Source organism: Peromyscus eremicus, chromosome 1 (assembly GCF_949786415.1).
Source record: "Peromyscus eremicus chromosome 1, PerEre_H2_v1, whole genome shotgun sequence".
NCBI lineage: Eukaryota > Metazoa > Chordata > Mammalia > Rodentia > Cricetidae > Peromyscus > Peromyscus eremicus.
This window is the reverse complement of record NC_081416.1, coordinates 162,166,892-162,187,998: the sequence shown is the minus strand read 5'-3', so window position 1 is coordinate 162,187,998 and position 21,107 is coordinate 162,166,892. Positions and strand designations below refer to the sequence as shown.

General features: G+C 47.1%; 1 protein-coding gene across 1 annotated transcript; it reads right to left on the bottom strand.

The window, feature by feature from the left end:
* Positions 1 to 7,718: 7,718 nt before the first annotated feature.
* LOC131926301 (sialic acid-binding Ig-like lectin 10) lies at positions 7,719 to 19,882 on the bottom strand. The gene is made up of 11 exons (XM_059281683.1): positions 19,843 to 19,882; positions 19,376 to 19,753; positions 18,963 to 19,241; positions 18,082 to 18,129; positions 17,481 to 17,738; positions 17,217 to 17,264; positions 16,862 to 17,119; positions 16,503 to 16,787; positions 16,147 to 16,234; positions 15,939 to 16,050; positions 7,719 to 8,217 (listed from the first exon to the last, which is right to left on the bottom strand). Exons 1-11 carry the CDS (start codon positions 19,880 to 19,882, stop codon positions 7,951 to 7,953), a joined length of 2,061 nt encoding a protein of 686 aa, XP_059137666.1. The 3' UTR covers positions 7,719 to 7,950.
* Between the last annotated feature and the right edge of the window lie 1,225 nt (positions 19,883 to 21,107).

Below are 21,107 nucleotides of genomic sequence, written 5' to 3'. Positions count from 1 at the left end.
ATAAAATTACATTCTGATTACAGGCAAGCTCAAGGTTGTCTGAAGCAAAACAAGCTTTTGTTTACAGAAACAAAAGCAGCAGTCAACCTTATGACCTAGTTTCATGCATAAACAACCGTTTTGTTAAAATTGTACAAGACCAGGCAATTTTAAAACAGCCCTTAACCCTTAATATTTGGAGGTCCAATTGTGCTTTACAGTTCTCCTAAGCACAGTAATTTTTAAACTTTTAGCCATCATCATAACAATAGCCATCCCACTGCCATTAGATATTTATCCTTATTTTTAATTATGTATGTGCATGTGTGCATGTGTGTGCGCGTATAAGCACAGTACATGCTGAGGCCAGAAAAGGGGGGTGGTGTCGGATTTCCTGGAGCTGGAGTTACTGGTGGTTGTTAAGCTGGGAAAACTGAGCACAGATCCTCTGTAAAGCAAGAAGCATTCTTAACCAATGTCGAGTCATCTCTCCAGCCCCTTAGCTGGAGACATTGAGATCTGCTGATTGTCCCAGCAGTTTGTTAAGAAGCCATTGACCTTCTGTCTGTTTATTTAAGGCATATTTATTGAAAGTTGGCTGGCGGTGTTGGTGGAGGCAGATCATCAGGAGTTCAAGGTCATCCTCACCTACACAGGGAATTCCAGGACAGCTTGCACTACATAAAACGCTGCTTCAAAAACAAAACAAAACTCAACCAAACAGAGTCTCTGAAGATAAATCAGGGCAAAGAGGGCCTTTGGAATAGGTGCTTAGGGAAGGGTATCATAGGAAGGTTCCAGAAGACCTGGAGGTTGACTGGTCTAGTAGACAAAGAAGAGTAGGACTCTGGTCACAGCAAGCATAGGAATGAGGAAGGAAAAGTCTGGATTTTCTTTTTTCAATTTAATTAAATTATTTAATTTTTTTGCTAGTCTTCATGTAGCTAAGGGTGGCCTCATGCTGACCATGTAGCTGAAGATGACTTTGAATTTCTGCTCCTCCTCCTCCCACCTCCCGAGTGTCGGAGTTACAGACACGTGTCACCGCGTATGTTGTATGTGCTGCTGGGCTGAACCCAGAGCGTTGTGCACTCAAAGCCAGCAGTCTGCTGACTACCTACATCCCCAGCCTAAGATTCTGAACCTTTGGGTTCCTTTTTTTTTTCTTTCAAAATTTGTTTTTGTAATGCTGGAAACAAAACCTAAGATGTCTTTATTATTATTATTATTATTATTATTATTATTTTTTTTTTTTTTTTATGAGAATGGGTGTTTTGCCTGCATATATGTCTGCACCACAGGCATGCAGTGCCTGAGAAAGTCCGAAGATGGCAACAGATCCCCCTGGAACTGGAGTTGCAGATGGTTGTGCCATGTGGGCACTAGGAATTGAACCCTGGTCCTCTGCAAAAACAGCAAGTGTTCTTAATTGCTAAGCCATTTTTCTAGTTCCAAAGCTCATATGTTCAGCAAGTATCCTTCCATTCTTCCACTAGCCACGCTCCTAACTCCTCCCCTTCTTTTCCCCATTCCTCTCTCCTCCCTTCTCCTCTCTCTTTCCAAAGTCTCATTAGCTTAGGCTGTCCTCAAATTTGTTATGTAGCTGATGAAGACCTTGAACTCCTGATCCTTCTGTCTCTTGCTTCCCAGTACTGGCATTATAGTAAATAGTTCATCCTCCCTCCCTCCCTTACTCCCTCCCTCCCTCCCTCTCTCTTCCTCCCTCCCTCCCTTTCTTTTTCCCTTCCTCTCTCCCTCCTTCCCTCTCACTTTCTTCCTCCCTCCTTCCCTCTCTCCCTCCTTCCCTCCCTCTCTCCCTCCCTCCCCCTCTCTCCTCTCTCTCCTTCCTTCCCTCCCTTTCTTCTTCCCTCCCTCCCTCCCTCCCTCCTTCCCTCCCTCTCTCCCTCCCTTTCTCCCTTCCCTCCCTCCCTCCCTCCCTCTCTCCTCTCTCTCCCTCTTTCTAAAAGCACTACTTGTATGGAATCCAGGGCTTCTGGCATGCCAGGCAAGCCCTCTACTGCTGAGCTGTATCCCGGAGCCCTATTCCATTGTAAGAGAATGAGAGTGCTTGGGTTGCTGATATACACCTGTAACTCTAGCCCTGGGGAGACAGGCAGATACAGGAGGGTTGGGATCAACCCAGACAAGTTCCAGGTCTCCATGGGCTACAGAGGTGGACCCTATCCTAATAATAAACACTTTGAGCGATTTGAAGCTCATGTGTGACATAATTTGACTTATGCTTTGAGAAGAGACCTTGCCTGTGGTTGGAGAGTGGGGTTTGATGTGTAGTGAACCTGGAAGCTGAAGGCTAAGTTGAGAAGTGTTTGAGAAGCAGGACAACCTATTGGACTGCTGGAGTGGGTCCCCCAAATCAAAGATGACACAAGGTGTTTGTTTGTTTGTCTTCCCAGTGTTAGAGGCTGAATCCAGGACCCGGTACAAGTTAGACAGGCACTCTACCAGCCACTGAACCCCAGACCCTCTTTTATTTCTTGCTCTGCTTCTTAACTAGTGTGTGACCTTGAGCAAACTACATGGGCTTTCAGAGTCCTTGTGTGTGCCCATTTCCAGAGTGATGATGGGATTTCTCCTAGCCTATTCTTTTATTACTACTTTCCAGGTTTAGCTCCTCTGGGAACAGGGGAAACTCTCCATCTTGGCTGCCTGGCCTTTTAAGAGCAGCTTCCTTCCCCTAGCTCTGGCTCCGGCCCTGGGTAGGTGTTACCTCCTTCTGCCTAGGAAGTGTGTTGCACGCAGTTCCTAATCTGGGTGAGTAAGCCATTAGGTAAGTTCTGGGGTTTGCTGCAAACTCCAGGGACTTTTTGTTCTGTCCCCGCAAGAAGAGGCAATGCAATTGGTTAGGAGACTGATTTAGAAAATCCATCTCAAAGTCATTGTGAGGGTCATAGCGGTTTAGAAATCAGCAGAGAAGGAAGCCCTGGGGACTTGTGGGTCATGGGTGTGACCTCCAGCCAGCATGCTGAAGTGAAGTCTCGCCTCTCACTGCTCTGCAGAGTTGTGGCCCCTCAGCCAAGTTAATCTCTTCCAGCTTTAAAATTCTTCCCTTGTTAGGAAGAGCAGTGTAGAGAGGACTCAGCATGCTGCTTGCTGCTTCTTCTGGGTATGGGTGTCTATATTTTTTATCTTTGTGCATGTATGTCATACACACATGTATGGAGGGAAAGGGCAGCCTTGGGTGCCATCCTTCCAGCACCATACTTTTTTTTTGAGACAGGTTTTTCACTGGTCAGGTGGGCATTTTGCCATCAGCCCTTAGGAATCCACCTGTCTCAATCTCCCTGGCACTGTGATTACAAGTGATTCCACCATGCCTGACTTATAAATTCTTTTAGAATTTTACTTGTTTATTTATTTATCCACATATGTGTGAGTGCATGTGTGTGTGTGTGTGTGTGTGTGTGTGTGTGTGTGTAAAAGCATTTTTACATGTTTATATGCGTGTGCATTTATAATGGAGAGTGAACATCGGAGGGCAATTTGTGGGAGTTGGCCCTTCACTGTCCACCAGGTGGGTTCTGGGGATCGAACTCAGGTGGCTTGGCAAGGTGTGCTTTTACCCACTAACCATCTTGAAGGCATTTTATTTGTCTCTTAACATGAGTTCTGGAGATCAAACTCAGGATACTAACAGAGCTGTCTCCCTAGAGTGGTATTGTGTGTTTTGAAGCATACACACACACACACACACACACACACACACACACACACACACACACACACACAACACGAGAGCAGCTCAGATGACAGAATGTCAGGTCAGCAGCAGCTGGGATGGTAAAGGAAGCAGCTGCTCGAATCCTCTGATGTTCAGGATGAAGAATGTTCAGGATTGCTTGATATAGGAAAAGCCAAAGCTGCCACTAAGATTTTGTGTCAGGGCATCTGGGGGAGGTGGTGGGAGGTAAGCTAGAGTCCAGGGAGTGATGGCAGGAGTGTGGGAGAATGTTGCCCTCTGGTATGTTGAGGCACAGCTACCTATGCTGGGCTGCCCTCTAGAGGCGGAGGCCATCGGTGCAGCTGTGGGAGCCTTCACTGGGGCCATTTCACCCCTGTTCCCCAAGACCTCATTTTTCTCTTCAGTTCTCTTCAGAGAGGGACAGGTATGGGACCACCATCACCTTCTCCTGATTCAGAAGCTTTTTCACGGCCATAAGAGAGTGTCACAAACTGTGTAACTTATAAATGATAAGAAGTTATTTCTAACTGTTCTGCAAAGTGCTGGAAGGTTCAACACCTGGCAAGGTACCGGGATGAACCTGTGTTAGGTGAGGAGGGAAGGTGATGGGTTTGGACTGAATTTGAAGTCAAGATGTAAGACTAGGCTGGGATGTGTTTATTCATTCATTTACTTTGTGGATTGAAAATTTTTGTTTTGTTTTGAGACAGGTTCTCACTATGATAACCGGGATGGGCCTGGAACTTGCCATGTAAAACATCCTGGGGTCAAGCTCACAGAGATATGCCCCCATGTGCTTGGATTAAAGGCATATGCCACCATGCCCTATGCTACATGTAACAGAGTCTCATGTAGCTCAGGCTGGCCTCACGCTTGTTATGTAACAGAGGATGGATGGCCTTAAACTCCCGATCCTCCTTACCAGAGCACACCCTCATGCTCAGTTTGTGTGATGCTAGTGATTAGAACAAGCACTTCATGTGCACTAGGCAAGCACTCACCTAAGCTCTGACCCCCCCCCCCACACACACACACATCAAGAAGCTATCTATGTGTTATCATACAGTTGTAGGACTGGAGAAATTGTGAAGTTCCATTCTTTTGCGGTTGTTCACTGCATCTCAGTTAATTCTCTCTTTCCATCATTTGGGTCCCAGGTATAGAACTCAGGTCATCAGCTTGGCAGCAGGTTCCTTTAACTGTTAAACCCTCACCAGCCCCCAGCTGAGTCTTAAAAAATCAGAACTAACTGACTGGACTTTGGATGTGGCTCAGCCAGTAGAGTGCTTGTTTAATATGCACAAGGCCCCGGGTTCCATTTCCAGCACTTCATAAACCAGACGTGGTGGCGTGGTACATGCCTGTGACCCAGCATTTGGGAGCTGGGAACAGGAGGGTCAGAGGTTCTAGGTTATCCTGTGCTACATATGTAGTTTGAAGCCAGACAGCATATAAAAGAAAAGAAAAGAAAAAAAAAACCAGCCAGGCATGGTAGCACAAGCTATTAATTCCAGCTTTGGGGAGGCAGAAGCAGGAAGACCTCCATGGGTCAAGGCCAGCCTGGTCTACCTAGTGAGCCAGATAAGGCTACATAGAGAAGGAGGCCCTATCTAAAAAAAGCAAACAAGCAAACAAAAAGAAACTCAAAACAAGTCATTGGTGAGTAAAAGACCTGATAAAAGGTGAGAAAAAGTCTTTTTAAAAATTACATCGTGTGTCTGAAGGTCAGAGGACAGCTTGGGGGAGTCAGCTCTGTCCTTCCACCGGGTGGATCCTGAGGATTGAACCCAGGCCTCTGAGCCTGGTGGCAAGTATCCTAACCTGCTAAGCTATCTAACTGGCCCAGAAAAGAATTTTAACAGAACAGGCCTAGATTAGCTATTAGCAAAATACAGCTTTCTTGTGCTTACATATCTTGAAGGTAACGGTCTCTAATAGCCTGGTTGGAGAGGGATCCTGGCCGTCCCTCAAGTTCCAGCTGGCTCTTCTTTTTTTTTTGGTTTTTTGAGACAGGGTTTCTCTGTGTAGCTTTGCGCCTTTCCTGGAACTCACTTGGTAGCCCAGGCTGGCCTTGAACTCACAGAGATCCGCCTGGCTCTGCCTCCCGAGTGCTGGGATTAAAGGCGTGCACCACCACCGCCCAGCTCCAGCTGGCTCTTCTGACTTCCATCCTGGTGTTCTTCCCCGCCTACACCCACTAACACAACACTGCTGGTCCTGAGAGCTCTGGGTAACAGCTCCTCTCCCTCAAGGCCTAAGCTGTTATTGCAGAAGTCACAACCTTAACACATGTATTTTGAAATAACTGACCTCTGCCCAAGTCTGTTGCTTTGGCAACACAGGCTTATGAACAACTCCAAGGCCAAAGAGACATTCAAGGGTAGCTTCAGAGTTGAAGCAGACTATAATAGGATCTCCCATCCTTTATGTAATTTGTGGACACCCACCTTGCTTTCTCTGGCAGGCTCTCCACTGTCCACCCAACAACTTGCCAAGCTTACCCACTCCAGGGTCTATCTGAATCCCCTCCCCCATTTTTATGTGTATGTTTGTATATGTGTGGGTGCACATCTGTGAATGCATGTGCATATATGTGTATGTTCATATAGAATGTGATGTCACTCTTCTACCTTATTCCATGAGTCAGAGTATGGTGTTTTGAATGAGAATGTTTCCCACTGACTCATATGTTTGAATACTTGGTTCCAAGTTGGTGAAACTATTTGGGAAGCATTAGGCAGTGTGGTCTTGTTGCAGGACCTGTGGCATTATAGGAGAATGTACGTCACTGGAGGCAGGCTTTGAAGTCTCAAAAGTCCATGCCATTCTGGTTTAGCTCTCTGCCTCATGCTTCACGGAAATAGAAGTGTAACTAAGGAATAGGGTCTCCCAATCAAGCCCAGAGCTCACTCAGGCTAGAATGTGGCCTTGTTGGAGGAAGTATATCACTGGAGGTGAGCTTAAGGTTTCCAAACCCATGCTATTCCCAGTTAGTAAGCAGCACCCTCCATGGCCCTTGTCTTGGCTCCTGTCTCCAGGTTCCTGCCTTTTGTAGAATATTTGTTTACACTCTGTGCAGATGGTCACTGTGATTGGTGTAATAAAGAGCTGAATGGCCAATGACGAGGCAGGAGAGACTAGGCAGGACTTCAGGGCAGAGAGAGGAACTCGAGATGAATCTAGGCACTCAAGAGACAGCAGACAAATATCGAAGAAGTCGGACATGCAGTGCAGAGCAGAGGTAACTGAGCCATGTGGTAGAACATAGACCAATAAAAACAGATTAATTTAAGTTGTAGAGCTAGTTGGGAAAAAGCCTAAGCTAAGGCCAAGCTTTCATAATTAATAGTAAGTCTCCATGTCATTATTTGTAAGCTGGTGGCCCAAAGGAAAGTCTGACTACACATGCCCTGTTTGAATTCCTGTCCTGACTTCCTTCAATTATGAACAGTGACATGGAAGTGAAGTCAAATACACCCTTTCCTCCCCAGCTTTCTTTTTGGTCCTGGTGTTTTGTTGCAGTAATAGAAACCCTGACTTAGATACTAAGACAAAGGAAAAGGATCTAAGTAGGTCAGTGTACTTTATGCTTCAACATTTCAAGATGGCTAACTTCCTGCTTCTACCCCCTTAGCAAGACATATAGAGTGGACACTTTCTCACCTAAGACAGCTGTCAAGTGGGACTTTCAAATCCTCCATCAGGCTTTGATGAAGGTCTTGTGCCTCCACCACAATATAACAGATGGCATCTTGGTGGGAGTGCATGAGACATAGATAAGCCATTGAGATAGGAATTGAGGGAGCCGAGGCAGCCAAACTTGTAACCCCTCTCTTGAGAACTGGTCCACTCTGTGATACCAGCATTGACACCTTCCAAGGGCTGTTCAATGCCTCATGACCTACCACCTTCCACCGTGTCCCACTCCTGAAAGATCGCATCCTCTGACCACCTTCACAAAGTGGGCTACACTTCTAGCACATAAGCCTTTGAGAGACACACTCAGAGCATACCCAAACAGGAGCATTCATCTCTAAAATAAACTGTTCTGTATATTTATTTATTTAACTTACATATGTGTGCATGCACAGGCGTGAGCCACAATGCACATCTGGGAGGCATGTGGGGGTCGAAGGCCAGCTTGTGGGAGGTTCCTTCCACCATGTGGATCCAGGCTTGGTGGCAAGCACATTTGCCCCCTGAGAATTATTTTAAGAAGAGAATTTGCATTATTTTGGGTCGGAGCCTCAGTCCTAAAACCCAGGACACCCTCAGTGGAACCTGACTTCGGCATAATCAGTGTAAGTGTCTTGAGGATTCTGGGTCTCCCATAGTCTGAGGCGGGAGAAGTTGAGAGCAGCATAATGGAGTTCTTCTGGGTTATTCTCAGAGACAGGGGCCTGAGAGGATGATCTGGGGTCTGGGCAACCAGGAGAAGTGAAATGTTGCTCCTTCTGTTTCTTCTTTGATTCAGGGGAGTGAATGTCCGGGGATGGGATCCTGGAAGGGGTGTCTGGTTTGGCCTTCCGATTCCGAACCTGAGGGGACAGCAAACATCCTTCGCTCGTTCACTCAGCAAGCAGCTGTGCAGCTAGCATGCGCCAGGCACTGGCTTAGAACCGGGGCTCTAGCTTTGGAGTAACACAGGGCAATAACAGCCAGCACGTGAGCGAAAGTATAATAATGGCAAGTGGCGAGTGCCGTGAAGAAGGAAAAGCAGGGGCCAGGGCTGGAGAGATGGCTCAGCAGTCAAGAGTGCATGCTGCACTTCCGGAGGACCCGGGTTCACTTATCAGCACCATCTCCTGGCAGATCCCAACCACCTGCAACTTCAGGCAATCTGAGCCCTCTTCTGGCTCCTGCAAGAACTGTGCACGCGCGCGCGCACACACACACACACACACACACACACCAAACCACACAATTAGGAGTAAAAATAAAGCATAAGCTGAGTGTGGTAGCGCATGTCTTTAATCCCAGCACTCAGAAGCAGGTGGAGCTCTATGAGTTTGAGGCCAGCCTAGTCTACAGGGTGAGTTCCAGGCCAGCCAGAACTACATAGTGAAACCCTGTTTCAAAAAACAAAAACAAAAACAAAAAAACAAAACAAACAAACAAAAAAACCTTAAACAAAATTAAAAGAAGAGTCATAGCTATAGATAAAATAGTCTCACCACAAAGAAATAATTCTGAGGTAGAGGGCATTTGTTAATTATCCCAATTTCATCACTGTACTGTGTGAGTATCGTGGCACATGGTATGTATAAACAGACACAATTATTATATATAAATGCCAAATAATAAGTGAACAGGTCATTCTGAGCATCTTTGATGGGGTGATTATCAAGCAAAGAGTATTAAATGAAGTTAGGAACCATGCAGTTTCTGAAAAATTCTCTGAAGGAAGGAAACAACAAATTCAAGCATTCTAACAGAGTTTGGGGGGGGTGCTTAAGAAAGAACAAGATGGAGGCCAGAAAGATGGCTTGGTGGGTAAAGGTGCTTGTAATGCAAGCTTGGAGACTTGAGTTCCATTCCTGGGACCTATAATTGAAAGACAGAACTCATGGGGAAAGGGCGCCACCTAAAGAAACCCACCAGAGCTAGTAAAAGAAGCCCATCCTGGCCCTGAAACCAGAGCCAGTGAAAGAAACACACCTGGCCCTAAGACCATCTTCACACTCACCCTATTGCTAGCCAACTCTATGTATGGAGATTTGAGGTCCAGGAGACATAGGCCTAGCAGTTCAACCACAACACTCATGCGGTGGCATCTGGAGACTGCTGGAGACATAATGCATATTCAGGAAAACACTCTGCCTTTTATGAAGAATGGGGAATCTTTTACATCCTAATTAAGAACCCATGGCACCTCAGGATATAATGTAAGGATAGGAAGCTTTACTATAGCATTTATCATAGCCAGCCAGCAGACACACTCAAAATACAGAGGGTACACATCCCACTCTCTTGACCCCTAGGTATAGACACAGTAAAAGAAGTGGTCCAAAGCTCCTTATAGGTTCTTGCATCCTTAATATCACCTTTTAAAAAATGATATTGACCCCACCTTCGTGTCACACCATCTCTTGTTTCAGACCCTAACTACTGCATATCAGCTATTGAGTAACACTCTTTGGAGAACGCTGGTTGTGTGTCCCTCCAGGGTCAAACTCTCACCCACCATTTGTAGCCTTACCCATTGTCCTATTAGATTCTCTCACCATACCATTTGTTAATTGCTCCAAGCCAAATGTCACTACCACCCCTTATGTCGCCCACATATGTGGAGGTATTGTGTTCCCCAAAATTTTGTGTACCTTAATAAACTTATCTGGGGTCAGAGAACAGAAAAGCCACAAGATACTTAGGCTAGAAAATGTTAGCACACACCTTTAATCCTAGCATTCCAGAGACAGAAATCCCTCTGGATCTCTGTGAGTTCAAGGCCACATTGGAAACAGACAGGCATGGTGACTCACGCCTTTAATCCCAGAAAGCAGCCTTTAATCCCAGGGAGTGGTGGTGTACAAAGCAGAAAGGTTTATAAGGCATGAGGACCAGTAACTAGAAGCATTTGGCTGGTTAAGCGTTCAGGCTTTCGAGCAGCAGTTCAGCTGAGAGCCATTGGGATGAGGACACAGAAGCTTCCAGTCTGAGGAAACAAGACCAGCTGAGAAGTTGGCCAGATGAGGTTAGCTGTGGCTTGTTCTAGTTCTCTGATCTTCCAGTTCACCCCAATAACTGGCCTCAGGTTTGATTTTATTAATAAGACCTTCTAAGATTCATGCTACACACATTCCTCTCTTTGGTATCACAGACTGCCTTAACTCCTCAGAGACACACTTTGTGGGCACCCTGGATTCTGCAGACTGAAATAATACCATTACCCTTGGTACTGTCACCTAGCCCCTATGTCCAAACATTCACAATGCCTCTATTCTTTGTGGTACTCAGGTTTATCACTGCTTACCTTCTAGGTGGTCTGGGACTTGTGCCCTGGTATTTCTGTTCCCTAAATTAGAGGTGGCAGCTGGTGAAGAATGCTTGCCAATTCTCATCGCCAAGTTCAAAGCAGCAAGGCATGACAAATGAGCAACCCAAGTAATACCTTTTCTATCAGCCCTGGGCATAGCGGCAGGTGTAACCACTGGAACAGCAGGACTGACTACTTCCCTAGCTATTTACCATTGGCTTTCCTTGTAACTTATCCAGGATTTCCATTGGGTATCTCAGATTGTCCTTACCCTTCAGGGACAAATAGACTCACTAGCCACCATAGTACTATAAAATCAGAGAGGATTACATTTACTAACAGCAGAGAGTGGTCTTTGTCTCTTTCTTGGGGAAGAATGTTGTTTCCATATCAACCAATCACGTGTAGTGAAAGCTAACATCCAACAACTCCAAATGGATCTTCAAGAACAGAAACAGCTTGATAATTCTAGCCAGTGGATCACTGATAGTCAGATATAGAACTGGATGCTACTCTTCTTCACCCCTCTTCTGTTCTTTTTCCTAATCCTGCTAGTTGCACCCTGCCTCATAAACCTCTTGTCTAGATTCCTTCAACAACAGATCCAAAGGATTTCTAACCAGATTTTTAACCAGTTACTATTACAGGATTACCAGCCCCTAGCTATGGAGCCAGAGACCTGCAGCACATGGTTACATCCTGAGGATGAAGATCAAGATTGTCCCAAGAACCTTGATGTCAACTTTGCTCCCTTTCCAACCCCTGTTGTTTACTAATAAACAAAAAGGGGGGATTGTAGGGAAAGGGAGCCAGCTAAAGAAACCCACTAGAGCTAGTGAAAGAAACCCACCTGGGCCCTGAAGCCAGAGCCAGTGAAAGAAACTCACCCTGGCCCTGAAACCAGAGCCAGTGAAAGAAACTCACCTGTAGCTGAACTTTTTCTGGTCCTGCCCACTCCCGCGGCCCTGTGGCCGCTTGGACCCAAGTAAGCACACAGAGGCTTATATTAATTAAAACTGCTCGGCCATTAGCTCAGGTTAACTATTGATAACTCTTACATTTAAATTAACCCATAATTCTTATCTATGTTTAGCCATGTGGCTTGGTATCTTTTCTCAGTTCTGCCTTCACATCTTGCTTCCTACATGTCTGGCTGGTGACTCCTGACTCAGCCTTCCTCTTCCCAGAATTCTCCTTGTCTGTTTATCTCACCTATACTTCCTTCCTGGTTACTGGCCAGTCAGCATTTTATTTATCAATCAATGGGAACAACACATTCACAGCATGCAGAGCACCATCACCCATCATTTCTCCTTTTCTTTCTATTTAAAAGGAAAGTTTTAACTTTAACATAGCAAAATTATATATAACAAAACAGTTACCAAGCAAGAATTATAGTTATAATATTTAGTCTATTTGTATTTGGTAAAAATCAAAGAAGATATCCTATCTATCCTATATTTGTGAGTCCAAGGTTCCATATCTACCTTATCTCCTATCAAAACCAAGGAAAACCATAATTATAACTATCTAGTCTTCAACTACATCAAAGACCTGTAAGAGCTAGTCAATAACAAGCCTGAGCTAATGGCTGAACAATTTTAATTAATATAAGCCTCTGAGTGATTATTTTATAAGTGGCTGCGGTATCTGTGGAGCCAGGCAGGACCAGAGAAAACTTCTGGTTTCCCTGAAACCAAAGCCAGTGAAAGAAACACTTTAGCCCTGAACCCAGAACTTAATAAACATGACCTGACCCTGAAACCAGTGCCAAAGAAACACACTTTGTCCCCAGAATCAGAACCAGTGAAAGAAATATGCCCTGGACCTCAAATTAGAACCAAAAGGCTAAAAAGGACCAGTGAAAGAAACACAATTTGGCCCTGAAATCAGAGCCATCTCTGCCCCTGACCAACGAAACTAACCAATCCTGAGCAGGAAAACTAACCAATCCCTGAGCAGAAAATCTCTCTGGAGAAACTCCACCCCTAAGAAGCCCTATATAAACCCCCTCTGCCTGTTCAGTTGTGGGCTGTGCTTTCCCACCCTGGCAGAGTCAGCCACTCTCCTGGACTCCTCCTTCCCAAATAAATCTCATTCTCGGAAGTCTTGGGTGAAGATCTTCATTCACCTGTGCAGAATAGAAGAACCTTGCTGAGTCATCCCTTAGGGGGACTGAGCAGAAAAAAAACTTGCTGAGATGGTCTCTTAAGAGGGCGGAGCAAGGCAGAGCAGAAAAAAGTAACAACTTTTAGCTGGAAGAGATTGCTACATTTCTGCAGGGGTTTCCCCTTTAGCAGAGTAAAGCAGAAAAAGCAACATCTTTGGCAAGAGAGAAGTGGAACTTTGCTGGGAAGCCCTCTTAAAGGGGTGGGGGTGGAGCAAAGCTCAGGTGTAATGGCTTTCTCTAGGAGAGCAGCAGGATTGCTATATCCTGCGGGAGACCATCCCCCACCACATTCCAGCTTCAGGCATTGTCTGACTCCTGGACAAGTCAGGATGGACACCTTTCCTTCCAGGCTGAGCTGTCTTATTGCGGCTCTACCCTCCAGGGCTGTCTTATTGTGTCCCTAGGTATAGCCTGGCTTCCTGAAAAGTCAGGCTACCTTTCTCTCCAGAGCTGTGACACTCGCAGAACTGACTCCTGAAAGTTAGCACTGTGCTATGCAATGCACACTCCCCAATAATAATACTGATAAATAATACTAAATAAATTTGAAAATTTGAAAAATTAAAAGAACAAGATGGTTTATGTGACTACACAGTCAGTCTTGTAAAACAAATGGAAGCTGTCTACTACAAAGTCCCTGGAGATGGTTTTGGAAATCAGAAGTGATTGATGGAGGATTTAATAGGAAATTGAGGTGTTTTGATTTTTTATTTTCTTCAACTTTACATTATGGAATGATCATAGAGTTACGAAAGTGTCAAAAGTAAGACCAATGCTGTAGCTCAGGGTAGAGTGTTTGCCTAGTATGCACAAAGCCCTGGACTCCATCCCTAGCACCACGTAAATCAAGCATGGTGGCACATGTCAGCACTCTGAGAGTGGAGGCAGGAGGATCAGAAGTTCAAGGTTGCCCTTGGCTATTCAGGGAAATCCTTGGCTATGAAGGGAATTTGAGGCCAGCCTGGGTACAAGAGAGCCTTTCTAAAAAATAAAAAGTCACAGAAGTAGTACAGAGAGGCCCCTGCACCCTTACTCCAGCTTTCCAGTGGTCACACCTTAACTGTGATACAATATTCACAGAAGGATGCTGATATCCATATAATGTACTTTGTTACCTGCCTTCTAGGGGAGACTCCTACATTAACTCACCTTCAAAGTATTCCTATCCATTTTTATAGGCCATTCTGAGCATGCCCAGAGGCATTTCTGCTGTGTTTCCTTCTTGAACTATGACCTTAAACTGAGCACCTTAACTAAACATGCTCAGGAGTGTCGCCTTAGTTGGCTAGGCATGCTCAGGGTTGTGCTTCTGAGATGGGCATTCATTCTCTGGAGTGTGTTCCTTAACTGAGTGTGCTCAGGGGTGTACTCCTGAGGTGGGCATGTGGGAAAATCTGCCTGGCCTCAAGGTTGCTCCCTATGTGAATAAGGGCAGGCCCAGACTGTGGCCCTTGGTTACTGTTTTCATCATACTAGTGCAGGTAAACACACGTGACCACTCCAGTCAGGATTCAGGACCCTGGATCATCGTGGAGCAACCCCCTTGCTGTCCTTTAGAGTCTCACTCATCACTCCGCTTTCCTTAATCACAAGCATTTACTCAGTCATCATTACTCATCTGTCCCACGCAGCCCAGGTTGGCTCTGAACTTTATACATAGCCAAAGATGACCTTGCACTTCTCATCCTCTTACCTCTACTTCCTGAGTGCTTGTCATGCACCACTATGCTCACGTTCATGCTGGCCTGGGATTCGTGCATGCTAGGAAAGCACTCTACCAACTGAGCCACATGTTCAGTCTTTCGTCCTTGTAATTTCGTTACTTTGTCAGTGAGATATAACTGCAATCATGTAGTATGTACCATTCAGAGCCTTTCCATTCGTGTAACTTGTCTTATGCATCAAGAGTTTGCTCCTTTTTCTGGCTGAGTAGCATTCAGAGGAAAGGTGTGTCTGTGTGGTTTCTACAGGATGTCACACGCAGAGAAATAGAGTGTAAAGGACAAGAACAGAATCAGAGGAGGTCATGAGGAAAGTAGCAATGGTGTCCAGATGAGGAGTGACACATGGACTGTGGAGTTGAGGGAAGGTTATGATGAGGTGGTTTGGGTGTATTTTGAAGAGGATCAGGAGCAAAAGATCATGCAAAGGCTTTAGATTACTTGGGGAAAGCTGTTAATATTTGCTGAGAGAGAGAGAGAGAGAAGTGAAAGCGGAGCAGAAAGGGCAAGGCTGGTCAGAAGTAGACTTTGTACAGGCTCAGGTAAGAAACGCCCATTGATGTCTGAGTGTAGATGCTGCCTGCAGGGCTGGATAAGTGAATGCAGGGGAGACACTGAGAGACATGGGTGTTTGTTTGAGTCATCACCAGGTAGATGTGACCTCACACTTGTACCTAATGTTTACTGAGAACTCAATAGGGGCCACAGACTCCTCTGAATATTTTACAGATATATATATATATATATATATATATATATATATATATATATATATATATATATATTCCCAGGAGGTAGGCACCACTATTATCCTATTATCCTAATATTATAGTTGGGCCACAGAAGAATTCAGTAACTGCTCAAGATGATGATTTAAAAAAAACGAGGAGGCAGGGCACAGGAGCTCAGTCAGCCTACTTCAAGTCCTGTATTTAATCAGTAGGATGTACCATACCACAAGGACATTAACAATTATTAGGTAGGGCTGAGGATGTAGTTCAGTGATACATCATTTGTCTAGCATCCACCAAAGAGGTACTGGAGGTGTGGCCTAGGAATCCCCCAGTGAGGGGTGAGTGTGCCAGGCAGGCACATGTCTCTGGGTTCTATCCCCAGCACAGCAACTATAAATTAAGTGGTTACACAAAGTTAGTTATCCCTTGGTGGTGACAATAATGGAAGAAATGTAAGCCACCTATGGAGAGAGTCCATGTTCTGTTCCTCAGACTTGGAAACAGATGAAGATGTGAAGGCTCAGAGGGAGCCAGGGATTGCATCTAATCTTGGACGCTTCCTGCCTCTAAGGCAAAGGTGTAGGAGGGTTATGGAAGGGATGTGTGCAGAAGAAGCAGGGGATGCTGACTCAGAAAGTACATACAGCTGGCAACTCACCAGGGACCTGGTCTTGGGGACCACATTGATGTAATCCAGGATTGTGCTGCCCCGTGAGATCTTGGGTCTTGAGGTTTCCTCTTGGGTTCCTTTCTTCTGGAGGGTCTTCACGCTGAGGAAATGGCCTCTACATTGCTGTATACTGTTCCGTCTGCCCTCTCTGAGGAAGCCTAGGTCCCAGGCCCCCCAACAACTCCTTCCAACTCACATGATCATGATGAGGCAGAGGGCAAGGAGGGCTGCAATCCCAAAGCCCAAAACTACTCCCTTGGAGAACGCTGTGGACTTGTCCTCATCTGCAAGAGAAGGAGTACATCCCCTGTATGCAGTCTTACACACAGCATCCTGGACTCCAGTTCCTGCTGCACACTGTGGCCAGGCTTCTTCCCTATTTCCTTCTGGAAAACATGACTGCATCCTGGGCTGGGTGTCCTGCCTTCCCTTCTATTTCTCTACACACACACCTAGGTCATAGGTCCATATCCTCCCAGACTTTGCTCCAACCACAGAGCCTATCCCCACTCAGCTCCTCCATAGAGAAGCTTAGTCCCAAAGGGCCCTTACCAGGCAGGAGCAGGACAGAGGCGCTCTGGGCCCCATGGGTGTTCCAGACCTCACAGCTGAGCCGGAGGCTGGGCTCGAGCTCCCCATGGAAGCTCAGGGAACTGTTGACCCAGGGTCCAAGTGAGCTGGAGGTGACCGTGAAGGAGACATTGCTGCTGTTCCCCTCCAGCAGCCCCTCCCCCAGCCGCCAGTGCAGGGACGGGGTGGGCCAGGCTCTGGAGGAGCAGCTGCAGTGCAGACCCTCAGCTTCCCAGGAGCAGGAGGATCTGAGCATCTGTGGGGGGTCTGTGGGGAAAGAGAAGACGGGTCAGCAGGTGGCCCCCTCGTCACAGGTCCCAGGTGTCCCTTTCCCCACTCACAGTGCACAGAGAGGCTCAGAGAGATGTACTGAGCACCCAGTGGGTTCTGCGCAGCACAGCTGAATTCTCCTTCATGTTCCCTCCGCACCAGAGGCAGCTCCAGCACCCCCGGCTCTGAAGACCGGGTTGGGATCAGAGTCTGTGCCACCCCGGTCCAGCTCAGACTGGCTGGGGGGTTGCTGTGAGTGACACAGACTAGACAGAGGCTTTGGCCCTCCAGGACTGGAAGGGAGGTGCCATTCCTGCGGATTTCCAACCCTGGGGAGGACCAGGAGGCAGAGTCACCATCAACTGCGACGCCTCCCATCCACGCCCACCCCTGAGACGTCCAGCTTCCTCTGTCCATCCTGCCTACCTGTCCTGTTTGCCTGGGAAACAGTCACTCTCAGGTCCTCCGGGGGATCTGCAGTGAAGACAGGAACTGGCTGCAGGCGGGCTTCTCCAGAGATGGATGCTGTGCGTGGGTGAGTCACTCACTGGGTCCCCAACACAAGCCGCCTGGTGGTCTGACTGTTGTAAGCCTGATGCTTCCCCGCACCGCCGCCCCCCCCACCCCCCCACCCCCCCACCCCTTGTCACTTCCTTCCCCTCCTCAGAACCTTTGGCGGATCACACTCACACAGCACAGAGAGGTCCAGGGTATGTTGCTGGGAACCCAGCCTGTTCTCTGCTTGGCAGGTGTAGTGTCCTGAGTCCCCAGCTTTCACCTGGAGTAGCTCCAGTGCCAGGGTTCTGGAGCCCACAGGGCTGGACCAAGAGAGGACTCGGTCCTCCAGGCCCCAGCTCAGTGTGGCAGGGGGCTGGCTGTCAGCAGCACAGACGAGGCGCAGAGACTGGCCTTGCTGGACTTCCAGATGTGGGGTGTTCCCATGCAATTCTGAGACCAAAGAGACACACACAGAGAGGAGGAGATAGAGACAGTAATAGAGAGATAGAGAAGGATGAAGAGAGAAACAGACAGATGCAGAGATATAGAGACAGAGGAAGGATGGACACAGACAGAGATGGATACAGATATGGGAAGAGATAGACACAAAGACAGAGATTGACAGAGATAAAGAGGGGCAGAGAGATAGAGATAAGGAAAGGATGAGGGAGCAGGACAGAGGGTAGAGGGAGGCAGCAGAAGGGGTTCAGGCCTGCCCCCTCCCCCCACTCCCTCTCCAGACTTTTCAAAGGGGACTGGACTAGCCTTACACCACCCCAGGAGACCCTCATACCTGACACATTGTCACGGAAAATGCTGATGACAAGATCTCTGGGGGCATCTGGGGGAAGATTGTGAGCCAGCTTCAGAGGAGGAACGCTTTCTTCCCCTGAGAAGTCCTCAGGGAAAGAAAAGCACCACCATCCCAGGGAAGGCAAGTGACCAGCCAGAAATGAAGCAACCATTGCCTCGCAGGGCACAGGCACACCCAGAATGGTGTGCCTTCCTCCATTTTTTTTTTTTTGAATGTGTGCATATGTGGTGAATATGCATGTGTGTATAGGTACACATGTGTGCACATACATGTATGTGGAAGCTAGGTGTTGATGTAGGGTGCCTTTCTGAATCATCACTGTTTACATTGTTTACTGAGAAATGTCTTTCACTGAACTCAGGTTGCCAATTGGGCAGCCAATCTAGCCAGCCAACTTGCCTTGAGGATCACTTGTCTCTCTCTGCCTCAAAGCAATGAGGTTACCAGTGGGCCACCATACCTGACCAGCTTTTATGCGTGTTCTGAGGGTCCAAAATCCATTCCACACACTTGTGTGTCAAACTCTTTATCAGCTGAGCCGTCTCCCCAGCAACCCTCTTTCTCTTTTGAGATAAGATCTCATGTATTCTAATATGTACATGTGCTATACAGCCAAGGGCGATGACTTGGAACTCCTGATCTTGGAGTGCTGGAATACAGAACTGCACCACCACCTCTCATTTATGTGGTGCTGGGGATGGAACAGAGACTTGTACATGCTTGTGCATGCTAGGCAAGCACCCTACCAACTGAGTTACATCCCCAGTACCTCCATGAACTTTCCTAAGTATGGAGTTGGGGGATTCTCTACCTCCCACCACCAGAACTCTGAATAGCCCAAAGCACCATATCACACTCACAGGCCATTCTTAGTTGGACAGTCCTCTGTATACTCTTCCTAGAGAAGTCCACTTGACATGTGACCTCAGTATCATGGTGCTCAAGTCCTGGGGTAAAGCTGAGTACTGAGTAATAGGAGGTGTGTGGTCTGGTTTCTTGGGAGGAGATGGCAGCCCCCATCCAGGAGAAAGAAGGAGCTGGGCATTGCTTGAAGGTCCAGGGAAACAAGCAGACAATTGTCACTGGCTGCCCAGGTTCCAGGATCTCAGGAATGAAGACATCTGGCTTGTGAGTCAGGCCTAAGGGAGAGGGTGTCAATCCCGTGGCTCCAGCTACCCCTTCCTAGCAGCTGCTTCTTTGCATCACAGTTTATCTCCCACTGTCCCTCCCCGAGAGAGAAACAGGGGGTCCCTGTTATGTCCACAACTCGTACCTTCCACTTGCAGGAAGAAGCCATCGGGAAAACTGAATTTCTCAGATCCTTTCTCCACCCGGAAGAAATAGCTTCCTGAGTCTCTCCACCGCACATCTTTGATTATCAAGGAACAGTTCTTGTTTGGGAGATCCCCCAAGAGCTGGAATCGCCCCTGGGTTTCTGGTTCTATCACTTTATCTTTGTTATTTGTGGCCACTGGAAATTTAAGTGTTGGTTTTCTGATGCTTTTGAACCAGTAGCCGTAAGCTGGGGCAAGGCCCAACCAGCGGTTCTCGGGGGAGGAGAAAGAGCAGGGCACGACAACACACAGACCCTCCTGCACCTTCACCAATCTGTTCACCTGTAGGATGTATCGTCTGTCTTGACCTTGAGATCCTGAAGGAGACAGAGGCGTGGCCTGTAGCCCCCGCACCAGCACCAACCCCAGCCCCAACTTGGGTCACTTTGGCCTCAGGCCCACTCACCTCCCAACAGCAAGGACAACAGAAACAGCAGCAGTGACATCGCGGTCTTAGGGTGATCTGAGACTTGCACACGTTGGCCTCCTTCCCCAGCTGTGACCGACTGGGGTAAGAGAGAAGGGAAATGTAGGCGGAAGCTGAGCCCGGGGAACTGGTGCGAGACGAAGTGCTGATGGCAGGTTCTGAGGCCTCTGGCCTCTCCCTTTCTCATCCACTCCCCCCATATCCACTTGCCCACTCCGTGTTTTGTGGGGCATTTGGAACTTGGACATTTGGAACCGGTCCTTCCCAGTTGTCCCTGGTGCCTGAGAGGGAAAGGACAGGGCTGTGTCTAGTCTGGGGACCTGGCTGTGGAAGGATTTAGGTTGGGGACTTTCCCTTTAGGTGCTAGGTCAGTAAGAAAGCAGAAGTAAAAGTTTTTTGGGTGCCTCTCGAAGGGGATCCTGGTGGGTGCAGAGGAGTGAGACCTTCTGGAAGGAGCTGGTGTCACCACATAAAACTCAGAATGCCTGGCTAAACTGATGAACAACTTTTTTTTTTTTTTTTTTTTTTTAAGGATAATCATTCTGTTTCTTGGTATGAAAATGTCTCAAACATCTGATGGGACCTACTTACACTAAAAAAATTTTTTGGTTTGTCGGATGTTCAAATGTAATTGGATATTCCTCACCACACTCTTTTTCTTTGCCTCTCCTTTTATTAGGTAAATATAGACTCATCTTAGTCTTGCCCCTTCATCGTCCCTGCTGAGCCACTGACACTTTGAACTCTAGAAGTACTCACCGGCTTCAATACAATTTCCCATTTTCCCTTCCTCTTTAGTCAGAGAACAGAAGGTCCCACTTGCAATTCATGCATTGATATGATTTTCCATATATGGGGCTGACCACTGGTACTAGGAATCAAGCAACCTAAAGGGTGGTGTGTGTGTGTGTGTGTGTGTGTGTGTGTGTGTGTGTGTGTGTGTATGTGTGCACGCATATAATAAGCTTTTATAGTTTGAGTGCAAAGTGTTTCCCACAGGCTCCTGTGTTTGAAGCTTGACCCAGATGGTGATGCTGCTTTGAAAGTTCATGGAGCAAAGGTGACAGAGGTGGGTCACCTGGAGGTGGACCTCTAAGGGCTAAAGCTCTGCCCTGACTCCCTTCCACCCTTGAGATGTGGCCAACTTTCAGGAAGTCTCTGAAACTGAGCCGATTCATTAGACTCCACAAAGCATATATAAGCGGTGAGGACTGTTAAGAGACACTTAGACACACTGAGCAGCC